The sequence below is a fragment of the Diabrotica virgifera genome, chromosome 3 (genome assembly GCF_917563875.1).
Source record: "Diabrotica virgifera virgifera chromosome 3, PGI_DIABVI_V3a".
NCBI lineage: Eukaryota > Metazoa > Arthropoda > Insecta > Coleoptera > Chrysomelidae > Diabrotica > Diabrotica virgifera.
In genome coordinates, this window is record NC_065445.1 from 87059383 (window position 1) to 87071224 (window position 11842).

At 32.2% G+C, this 11842-nt stretch overlaps 1 protein-coding gene across 1 annotated transcript; it reads left to right on the plus strand.

The window, feature by feature from the left end:
• Nucleotides 1-3705: 3705 nt before the first annotated feature.
• Nucleotides 3706-8506, plus strand: LOC126882536 (uncharacterized). Its single transcript, XM_050647502.1, has 3 exons — nucleotides 3706-3913; nucleotides 3967-4064; nucleotides 8218-8506. Exons 1-3 carry the CDS (start codon nucleotides 3706-3708, stop codon nucleotides 8356-8358), a joined length of 447 nt encoding a protein of 148 aa, XP_050503459.1. The 3' UTR covers nucleotides 8359-8506.
• The last annotated feature ends 3336 nt before the right edge of the window (nucleotides 8507-11842 follow it).

Consider the following 11842-nt stretch of genomic DNA (forward strand, 5'->3'; position numbering starts at 1 on the left):
GCAACAACGTGCAATTTTTTTATCACTACACAAATTGTATACAGGGTAAGTCAAAATGCAAATAAAAGATTTTCTTCATATTTTTAAATGGAACACCCTGTATTTTATATTACCATCGAAAAGTTCTTTCATTATACTTGCATATCTTTTAAATATTACCTATACCTAAAGTTATTAGTTTTCGAGATATTTTAGTTTTATTGTCGATAACTCATAGATACGTTTATTACAGTAAATTAATTACCCATAATATGAGAAACCTCCAATGACTTTGGTAATGATAATTAAAATTAGACTGCATTTCATTTTTTCTCCAATTTTATGGTAAATTATATACAATAACGACAATTTTATATTTACTAACAAAATGATATTAATTTTCCGCGAAGAAATGGAAACTATAAATTGCTGGAAGTTTTTGTTTAAGGTGGCTTTGAAATAATTGACACAAGAACTGTCAGATGTAAGATTTTAAATATCTGTACGTTTTTACTTTTGTTATTGATTATAATTGTTTGCCATATTGTTATAATTGTTACCCAACAATGAATTTTAGTCGTGAAGAAATGACAGACATGATAGGGTTTTTAGGAGTGTTTCAAAAACTCATTAGTTGCCACAAGAATTTATAAGGAATGGTGTCCATAGCGTCAGCAACCAAATAAGATAGCATTTGACAACTTATTAGACAGGTTTAATCGTACTGGCTCTGTTTATGAAGCAAAGAAAAAAACAAAATTCATTATTGCGAATGAAAATTAATTAAATGTTTTACTGCCTGTTACAGAAAATCCTCATACAAGTATTCAAAATATTACAAGAGAGCAAGATATAAGTTATGGATATATCCAGAACATAGTCAAGAAAAACAACATGCACCCATATCATATACAAAAGAGTACAATTTTGTCAATGGTCACAAAAACAAATAGTTATACTGAGATTTTTTTGAGTTTGTCCTTTTTTTTGGGGGGACGAGGCAACATTCCACAAAAATGGTAGTGTAAACAGACACAATTTTCATTATTATTCCACAACCAATCCGTACTGTGCTCAGACACATAGTCAAACAAGATGGTCCTTAAATGTTTGGGGTGGAATCAGAGGCAATTACGTTATAGGTTCTTCTCTCTATGAGGAATCGGTAAATGGTGAGGTTTATTTAAATTTTCTAGTGAATCATTTACCTATTCTACTTGAAAATGTACCATTAAACATCCGCCAACATATGAGCCCCTACTCACCACAACGCACTTCTCAACGATGATCTATTTCCTGAAAGATGCATCCATGGATAGGAAGAGATGGGCCAGTTCACTGGCCACCCAGATCACCAGAATTAAACGAAGGTGACTTCTTTTTTTGGGGTTATATTAAAGACGTAGTCTATAGGGCACCTCCAACAATAGTTGATGATATGAGAGTAAGGATTCAAAACGCCTTTCAAAGTGTCACACAACAAATGCTTACAAACATCTGTAGGTCTTTTTAAACTCGTCTCCAGGCTTGTGTAGACGTTATGGGAGGTCATTTTGAACACATTTTATAACATAAGAGGTACGATGAACATTTTTTTTTATTTAATTTAGTTTTTTTAATAAATTTTGATAAATTAAAGTATTGTTATTAATAACTAAGTAGTACATGTTGCTATCAACAATAAAACTAAAATATCTCAAAAACTAATAACTTTAGGTATAGGGAATATTCAAAAGATATGTAAGTATAGTGATAGAACTTTTCGATAATAATATAAAATACAGGGTGTTCCATTTAAAATTATGAAGAAAATCTTGTATTTAAATTTTGACTTACCCTGTATACAACTTGTGTAGTTATAAAAAAATTGTACATTGTTGCAAAACTACTTTAATATTGACAGTCAAAAGCATTAAAAAAATAAGTTTATATTACACCGTTAGAAACATACAGGGCGATCAAATCAGTATGATTTTTTAATAAAAGTGCTCGTAACTTTAAAACACTCAGTATAATCCTAGACAAGTGCTATATTTCTAGAATTAGAAAAATGTAAAGAAACCAGATTTTGAATAAAATACAGGGTGTTTCATTTAAAAAAACATAACTTTGGTTTGCCACCGTGTTATGGAGGACCCTGTATATTTCTCACTAATTTTAAAATGTGTACATTAAAGGTGTCTATAACTTTTATTAACAACGTTTTTTCATATATTGTATAATAACAGATATATTGGACTTTGTCACAGAAGTTGATCACCCTGTATATTAGTCGAGCGGCAACAATCGTTATGCCGACCGCGAAAATTAAATTTAAGATGAATGACCAATTTTGGTCTATTTTTATGTTTTCGATGTCGCTGAATCCGAATATGAAGTTTATTTTTATCTAGATTTGGTGGAACATGTTCAAAAATCAAATTTTATACAAAAATGCCGAAAATCAGTTTTGATGATTTTTCAAATTTATCTCGCTGTATCCTTGGTTTGGTCGCTGTAAATATTTCCTTTTGAAAATTTTACTGTGTGATCCTTAAAGTATGTAAATAATAATGGAATTTGTCCAAAATATTTAAACACATTAAAAAAAGAGTTGTTAGTTTTTAAACATTTTGTCATCATATTTTAGTTTCATGTTTACTTAAAAAAGTTGAGTGACAAATTTTTTAGTTTAAAATTTTAACCAACACAACAATAAAATATAATTCATGAAGAAGTTTTTGGGAAAATTTTAAGTCAAAATATACAATATAAAAAAAGTTATATACTTCATAGACAAGCGGCACACCCCAAAAAACGCTTGTATCTCGAGATCCTGACCACGGTGTGGTGAATGGCTAATTTTGATCATACTTTATGATTTTCATATCAAAAATTCGTTTTTTGCTCTCCTTAAGAATTTTGCATTTTGCGGTTGCGTCATTCTTCTTCTGAACCGGCAAACAACTTCTTGTTCCTTTTCTATATAGGGTTATAAGTTTAATAGTGGGGAGTAAGGTCAAAAACAGATTAATAATAGCATAGTAATGTTAAAATCATAATAAATTGTAAGAAATAAAGAATATTTATAGAAAGAAAAGTAAGCCTAACTTTTTTTTATTGTTTCCCTATGAGCATTCGAGAATCTGGTCAAGTTTGGAGCGCTGTAAAACCTATATAAATAAATAGAATTAAACAACTTTATAGTGGAAATTGTTCGCTGAAAAACCCTCTACAAAATTGCTAAAATGTTATTTTATTTTAAAATGAACTGAAAAAAAGTTATAACCTCCAAAAGGAAACTTGTTAAATTTTTTTTACATATTTTTGTTTATATCATTTTTGTTGGTTACTTGACGATAAATAGTAGTAGAAACAAAATTGTAGAAAATTTAATTTACTACATTTTATGTTTAACTAGATTTGCTGTAAGGTCGGTAGTTTACGAGATATAGCGCGAAACCATTTTGCACCCCATTTCCAAGATGGCGGCCGGGGGACAAGGGTGGCGACCTCAAAAACTTGAACTTAAACTTCTACTGATCCCCCTACACATTAAAGAAATAAAATTGACTCCTCTAACAAATGCAAGGTATGGCTTAAAAAATGTAACATTTTAATGGAGTATTACCTGGCTAAAGATTTAAAAGCAAGGCTAATAAAACGAAAAAGGAAATAAATTGACCATATGTAATAATATAAAAATATGATTTAAATATTTGTCAAAATATTTGACGTATTTAATAGATGGCTCAAAGTCAATCTCAATTACAAAGTAAAGCTAATGAGAATTCCACACCAAATATTCTGACCGAAACAACATTAGACCATGGTGACATAGAAGTTGAAATTGACCTGGAAATAGCAGCAGAGATAATGGAAGACTGGGATCAAAGTAAAGTAATGTTTGAAGAGTACAAAAAGTCTCAGAATCCTTTATGTATTACTAAAACAAGTAATATTTTTTTATACTATGAGATTGCTCTTTATTTATTAAAGCTGTTGTAGATCCTGCTCTTGTAGAACTGGAAATATTGATATTTCCTCTACTTAGAGATTTTCTCTATAAACTATTACATCGAACAATACAAGAGGACTGCTGTTATGTAAGTCTTATGTTGCACGTTACCAAATTATATTATACAGTAAGCGCCAGGCTAGTAGACACACCGAGTACCTAATTTCTAGGCGAACGCTAATACGGCCCATTCTCACGTGTGACTTTTATGTCTGTCATGTCATGTGACTGTTATGAAACTATTTAAAATAATTGTTTATCCATACAAAATAGGTATTTTCCTAACAAGTGCAGAAAGTCATACTTTTCCGCACGCGACTGCAGTTTGCCGAACGACGCGAAGCGGGAGTTCGGTAAGCAGTCGAGTGCGGAAAAGAGACTTTCTGCAAGCATTAGGAACAATATTTTTTCTACGAGTCTTTAAAAAAAATGACCAAATCTTAATCAATTAATTTAATTAATATAAAAATACATACACAAATTAATTCTTTGACAAGGTTGTCAAAACCAAACTTTCAGCATAATTGGTTAGCATGACGACGATCTTGGTTTCCATGACGACGATTCAAAACCACTGTTATTGTCTACTGATTTGACTTTCGAATATATTATGTCAAAATTATTTTATTTCATCGAATTCTCGCGTTAATTTCATTAAAACATGAACACAATAAGATATATTTGAAATAAATTAGTAAATAATATCTAAATATTAGTTTATTGCATGTACTATAATTACTTTAGGGCCATATTAACATATCTAAATTAACACGCGTGCGGAAATGTAAAACGCGCGCGGAAAAGTAAAACGCGCGCGAAAAAGTAAAACGCGCGCGTAAAAGTAACACGCGTGCGAAAAAGTAAAACTTTCTAAACTAAAACACGTGCGCGAAAGTAGACATTTTTGCACGCTCGTAGAAAATTACATAAATTAATACTATTGTTACTCTGCTTTAAACAAACTTTATTCAAACACCAAAAATATTACAATACTTTATAACTTTTATAACTTTAATAGAATGACAAATGACAACTATAAACTTCAAATATAGCTTAAAAATTAAAAATGTATAAACATTTTCAATTTCAAAGTAAGTTATCAATTAAAGTAGCACAGAAAACGACAATAAAATAAATATCGTTCCCATACCGCCAGATGGACAACAGGTGGAATACTTTCTTTGGTTACACCTCCCGAGATTTTCAAAATTTATAAATCAAATAGGATGCCGAGGAAATTGAGACGAGAGATTTTTAAATAATTCACAACTCATCTGCTCAGCGTGGTAAAAGTTCCAACAAGAAAGATTCCTTAATACTCCTACAAATGGAGCAAGCAAGCAAGCATAGTGATTTAATCCAGCCTGAGAGACTTGCTAACCCCCTAGAGAATGACATTCGGGTGATACAATTCATTGGGCGAGGAGGATTAACTCCCGTAAGCAGAAATCACTCCACCCCGCCTCAATGCCTCAGACCATCCACTTACCCACCGATAGCACTCTGATGCGCTATAGGGGCTCTCAATCAGCAAAGTGCTTATCATATGGGAGTCTTGGGTACACGGACTACCATATGAAATTCTACCCCGGTCAATGCAGGCCAGCGTGAGGCGCTCTATTCCCGCTATCTCTAGTGACTTATCTTCGATCTGTTTTGCTTGATCGGGCGCCGAGTCCCCGCTCTGGGCTATGTCCAGTTCGGTGACTCGGCGCTCGAGGATGTGGGCCCCTCATGCCCGTTTTTTTTGGGTTTTGTTACTAATATTTTTTTTGTGTACTATTGTTAATATTTTATTGATTTGTTTAGTGGCTGAAGCCGTTTTTAAGTTTTTTGTATATATTTTTTTTGAGGGATGTCTGAAACGTATAAAAATCAACATTAATCAATATAATGAGATGCCAAAGGTGAAGAGCAAGTGGTCTTCTTTTGATAGAGCTACGATTATCTAGCCTTTATTATATATTTACTAATATTTGCTATTTGCGTCTCCTGTGTTTCCATCTATGGTACATATCATACCTTAATATCTCTTGTAGGATCCGGTTTGGGTGGTCTTCTAGCTCAGCAAATTTTGTTCTGGCTTTTTCCTCCATAATATCCAGTACTCTTATTTGTTTTAGGTCTCTAAATAAGAACCGTTCGGCGACGTATCTGGGCACGTTTGCAGCTTCTCTGAGGCAGTTGTTGTGTGCCGCTTGTATCTTCTTTTTGTTACTTTGACTTGTGTGACCCCATGCAAGAGATGCGTATGTAATTATTGGCAGTATAATGCTATTTATCAGTCTTAATTTTGTTTTCATAGCTAATTTGCTTCTTCTTCCTGTGAGTCCTCTTATTGCCGCTCTGGCCGCTGCTGTTTTCTGGACGGTTGCGTTGACATGTGATGTGAATGTTCGACCTTGGTCCATTGTGACTCCTAAATATTTAGCTTCGTTTTGCCATTTGATGGGTCTGTCTTGCAATGTTAGCTGTTCTTCTGGGTTATCTCTTCTCTTTTTGAAGATATATAACCGCTTGGGTCTTATCTGGATTTATGACTATTTTCCATTTGATTCTTCATTCTTCTATTGTATCCAATGCCAATGCCTACAAATGAGTAAATGATTTAAAAATATATAAATATTTTCAATTTTTTTTCAACACGAAAATGCAGCAGCTGCATAATACTCTAGTTAAATCGAAGAGTACAGGAAGAGTCTATACCGGTTTCGGAGGTCTTTTCCCCCTCATCAGTAGTCCCATATCCTCTTCTCTCCGATTTCTTCAGGTATCACACTTTGGGCCTTTCCGAATTGCAAAGAAAGAAATGTTACGGATGAACTAGAGCCATCTACCGAAAAACAAAGTAAGTTATCAATCGAAGTAGCACAGAAAAAATTTAAAATTCTCTCATCTTAATTTCCTCGGCATCCTGTTTGATTTATAAATTTTGAAAATCTAAAATAAAGTATTCCACCTGTTGTCAATCTGGTGGTATGGGAACGATATTTATTGTCGTTTTCTGTGCTACTTCGATTGATAACTTATTTTGTTTTTCGGTATATGGCTCTAGTTCATCCGTGACATTTCTTCCTTTGCAATTCGGAAAGGCCCAAAGTGTGATACCTGGAGAAATCGGAGAGAAGAGGATATGGGACTACTGATGAGGGGGAAAGACTTCCGAAACCGGTATAGACTCTTCCTGCACTCTCCGATTTAACCAGAGTATTATGCAGCTGCTGCATTTGCGTGTTGCAAAGAAATTGAAAATGTTTGTACATTTTCAATTTCGTTGCAACGCGAAAATGCAGCAGCATTATATTCTAGTTCAATCAGAGAGTTCAGAAAGAGTATATACTGGTTTCGGTATAGATTCTTTTTTTTTCCCTTCAGTAGACACATATCCTCTCCTCTCTGACTGAACTAGGATACTTCGACTCGTGTCGTCCCGGATTGCAACGAACGAAATGGTTGGGAATCGTAGCGACATCTGCTAAGAAACAAACTAAGTTCTCAATCTAATAATACATAAAACTACAATAAATATCATTCTACATACCACCAAATTACATACCACAAATTTTACATACCACATCATTCTACATACCACAGATTCGGAAAGAAGTAGCCAAAGTTAGCCAACGACTCTCCAGTATAGTCCATCTCCAACAATTAAAATACTTTGGACATGTTATGAGAGCAAATAGAGAAAACATGGAAAGACTCATTATACAAGGAAAGGTGGAAGGCCGAAGATCGCGAGGAAGATACCCAACAAGATGGATCGATCAAATTACGGGAATATGCAAAAGACCTAAGCATGAGGAAAACAGTGGGAAACTTCTCTGTTAACAACCTCCGAGGCTTTTAAAAATCATAAGCCATGCGGGTGTCAAGACGATCAGAAGATGAGGGAATTTTAAAATTTGTAATTCACGTCCCATCTGCTGAGTGTGGTAAAGCTCCAACGAAAAGGTTTCCTACGTACTCAAAAAAGAGTAAATAAATTAAACATTAAAAATGTATATGTAAACATTTTCAATTTCGTTGTAACCCGAAAATGCAGCAGAATTATATTCTACATTGATACAACTCGTTGTTGAACCTTATTCTCCACATACCATTTTCGCTGATACACTTTTTAAGTAAAAAACCTCTTTAAGTATGGATCAAAGTTCACACAAAAAATTAAATGACTGTTCATGGTTAACACAGTAACAATGTATTTTATTCTAATTAATATCTTATTTCATTTGAAGAAACCACGGAGTAGTTTTAACGGAATAGGCTATCTAAGTGAAAGTTTCTATAATGCAAATTCAAAATACCCCCACAGAAAAAATCCATGCCTGCATATTTTTGAAATGGATTGGGTAAATCTTGAATTGAAAAAACGGTAAGTATATACAATACTTAGAGCTGGTGCCTTTTAAAAATTAAGTTAAGGCTATGGGTACATAATTCGCAAATATTTTACGTGTATCCCTACTTTTTCTGTCTTTACACGGCAAATTACGTGTAGTAAAATTCACACTGGTATGGATATGTAAACATTACTAGAATGTCATTCTACTTGAAAATGTCATCATTAATTTAAAGAGATGGGTTTTGGATAACTGTTATTTTTATAATTGAAAATTATTAATTCAGTTAGGTAATAAATGTGATAATTTTTTCACTAACTATGTATTCAGTGATTGTAATAATTTATTTGTACAACAAAAACTAATACTCAATCGAGAAAAGAGGAAAAGTGATTTTTTAATAATATATTGTTATGGAACGCTTACAATTTTGAACATCTTTAACAACAAAATACTTGGATCACAGAATATATTATCCTGATGTATTCTCTGCTTGGATCTTCCACAAATAATACACAATAAATAACTTTTTATTAAGTTCACGTCTTAAATCAATTATTTATCAAATACACATATCAATAATATTTAATCAATAACTCAACGTATTCCCGATGCAATGTCAAATATTTAAAATTGTCACTGATTGTCAGTGTCTGACTGACAATACATGCTGACAATATTATATTCGGCTGAGTGCGTTGTAAGACAAAGATATATTTGGAAAATATTACCACGGCATTGTGTTCATTTTTTTCGAATCCTGGAAAAACCAATAAATATTTTTGAAAAATTTAAACGCAGAATGAAAGACTAAATTATTACCGAGGGCCGAAAGTCCCTTAGAATAAATAAAAAGTTTATTTTGAATAATATATTTGAAATTAAAAATCACACTAAATTTTCTCTTAGTTTTTCACCCCTGTAACTTATTAAGATAAACATTATAGAAATTCTCAGGGACTTTCGGCCCTCGCTAATAACGTAATCTTACATTCTGCGTTTAAATTTTTCAAAAATACTTATTAGTTCTCCCAGGATTCGAAAAAAATGAATCCCCATTTGAATAGCGTTGCAGCCGAAAATACGTTCCGATCCTCTTAAGGAAAACTTTTTAAATCGTTCGAGAAAATATAATTAATAAATGTGTAGGTATATAAACATATACAGGGTGTCATGAGGAACTGTACATTATATTTTTATTTTCATATTCATTTAAGTGTATTTCAAATATTTCACTTGATTAAAAAATTTTAGTTCAAGACCTTTTTATCCTCTATCTTATTTAATGACTCGTGATACTGCAGTACGATATATACAGGCTTATTTACGAGGACTTTGGGTTAGAAAAAGACCAGAACTTAATGAAATACGTACATTCTGGAAGGTAAGTAATAATTTTCACTTTCTATTTTTCCATATTAACTAAATAGGTACTTCTTATAATGTATAAGATATAAGATATAAGAAAGTAATGGGCAGACGGATATATGAAGAAACATAATAGGTATATTCGAAAATCAGTTTGAATTTAAAACAAAAACAAAAACCATCGTTATCAGTAAGAGGGGCAAAGTCATTACAAGGATCCTGGACCTCGATTTTTGAACCTTCGCTTCGTTATCGATCATTGTCTATCTGTACACTAAATAGATACGAAGCGAATACGTTCGATAACGAAGCGAGGGGTCAAAAATCTAGGTCCTGATAAAAAATGAAGATATTGATATTGTGGAGAAAATGAAATATGTATTTATACTCCAGGCTGTGGGTGAAAAATAGGTCGATTTCAGGATATAATTCAGGAATTTTTGAAACCTATCAGGTGTTGTAAAAGACGATGCCAGGAATAACTTCTACTAAAATGTGACCAAAAATATTATGAACTTTTTTTTATTGCGATTTTCATTTGTTAAATTTGCAATTTTTAAAGATTTTTAATTTTGCAGCTTAGGATATTGATTCTAGTGAAAAACTTTTTAGTAGAAAATTGTAGTACATTAAAAACCTACAATCTGAGCTATGGTAAGTTTAATTTTGTTTATTGGTTATTGCAAAATAGCCGGCGAAAAGTCCAAAATGGCCGTTTTTACAATTGCGTTATTTATTGTACAAATAATTTTTTTTATTTTTTTAAAGCTTTAAAATGAAGATCTTCCAATTCCAAACATAAAAAAAATTGTAAGGCCGGATTAACGAATTTGTTGCTTAGATATTATAAATTGTTTATCCCAAGAGGTCAAATGTCGAAGGCTATAACTTTTTGAAAAAAAATCTTAGAGTGTTGGTGAAACATCCAATATCCTTCTAAAGAGTTATATTTTCATATTCTGATGTAAATAAATGCGTAAAACATTTTTAAACCTCTAATTTTTGGGTTTGAAAATAAGAGGGCAAATTTCGTTATAAACATTTAGAGCTGAAGCGGCCCTTTACATTCTATGAGTTTTTAACTTACAGATTATTGTTGTTGAAGACGAAACGAAGATTTATAAAAAATAAAAAATTTCTACTACGAACTGAAGCCGAGCTAAATGTTAGGTTTAAAAATAAGGGGGCAAATTTCGTTATAAACATTTAGAGCTGAAGCGGCCCTGTACATCTCATGAGTTTCTAACTTACAGATTATTGTTGCTGAAGACGAAACGAAGATTTATAAAAAAATAAAAATTTTCTACAACCAACTGAAGCCGAGATAATTGTTTCTTTTTTCTTAAATCGTAGTGCCTTTATTTATAACAATTAAGAAATTATTTTAGTCATTGACTAAAGAAAGACTTATATTATCTTAAAATAAAAATTATTATAAAATATAGTTACATTTAATTATTAAAAATAATTTTAAAATCGGTGCTTTTGCGAGCGGCCGAATTTTGCAAATCGCCCGGCTCGCTTCAAATCCGCGCGCTCGGAAAATTTTTACGCAACTTATATTAAATTTTGACCTAAAACAATTTAATAATATTACCATTATAATATACAGTCTATTTACCACTGTATTTGTTTTTCTTGATAAACTTTTATATGTGAAATCTCATTTCTGAAGAAATAATATTACAGAAATGATACATATATATGAAATATATAACTTTATTTTTAATTTATTCATTGTTATAATATTGTAGCGGAAGAGAAATCTTGGCCGATCCCCGTATAACAGTAAACACCTCGAGAATGACGTAATCGGATGTGCTAGGCCTCGCCGGAGAATTCTGGAAGGTACGTCACGTAGGCGGAACAAGCCGATAGCTCGAGATGGGAGTCGATTGTTCCAGAATAACAACTGGGTATAAATACGGGCATATTTTGTGAATAAGTTTAGTGTATAAGATAAATTCGTCTGTAACTTATATAAATAAAGTCGTATATAAATTACGAACCGCTAGTTTTATTGTAATTAGAAGTAATTACACTAATCACGCTACAGTTGGTGTCGGTGTTCGGTTAACTTAGTGCGATATAAATAAGTGAATTACAGAGAGACTTTAAAATACTTTTGGACTTTATTCGTCGGGAATAGTTA

Coding starts and splice junctions, on each gene's coding strand:
- LOC126882536 (XM_050647502.1), top strand. CDS start 3,706: ATGGCTCAAAGTCAATCTCAATTACAAAGTAAAGCTAATGAGAATTCC. Junction 3,914..3,966: donor TTTATGTATTACTAAAACAA/GTAATATTTTTT, acceptor AAGCTGTTGTAG/ATCCTGCTCTTGTAGAACTG. Junction 4,065..8,217: donor TACAAGAGGACTGCTGTTAT/GTAAGTCTTATG, acceptor TTTCATTTGAAG/AAACCACGGAGTAGTTTTAA.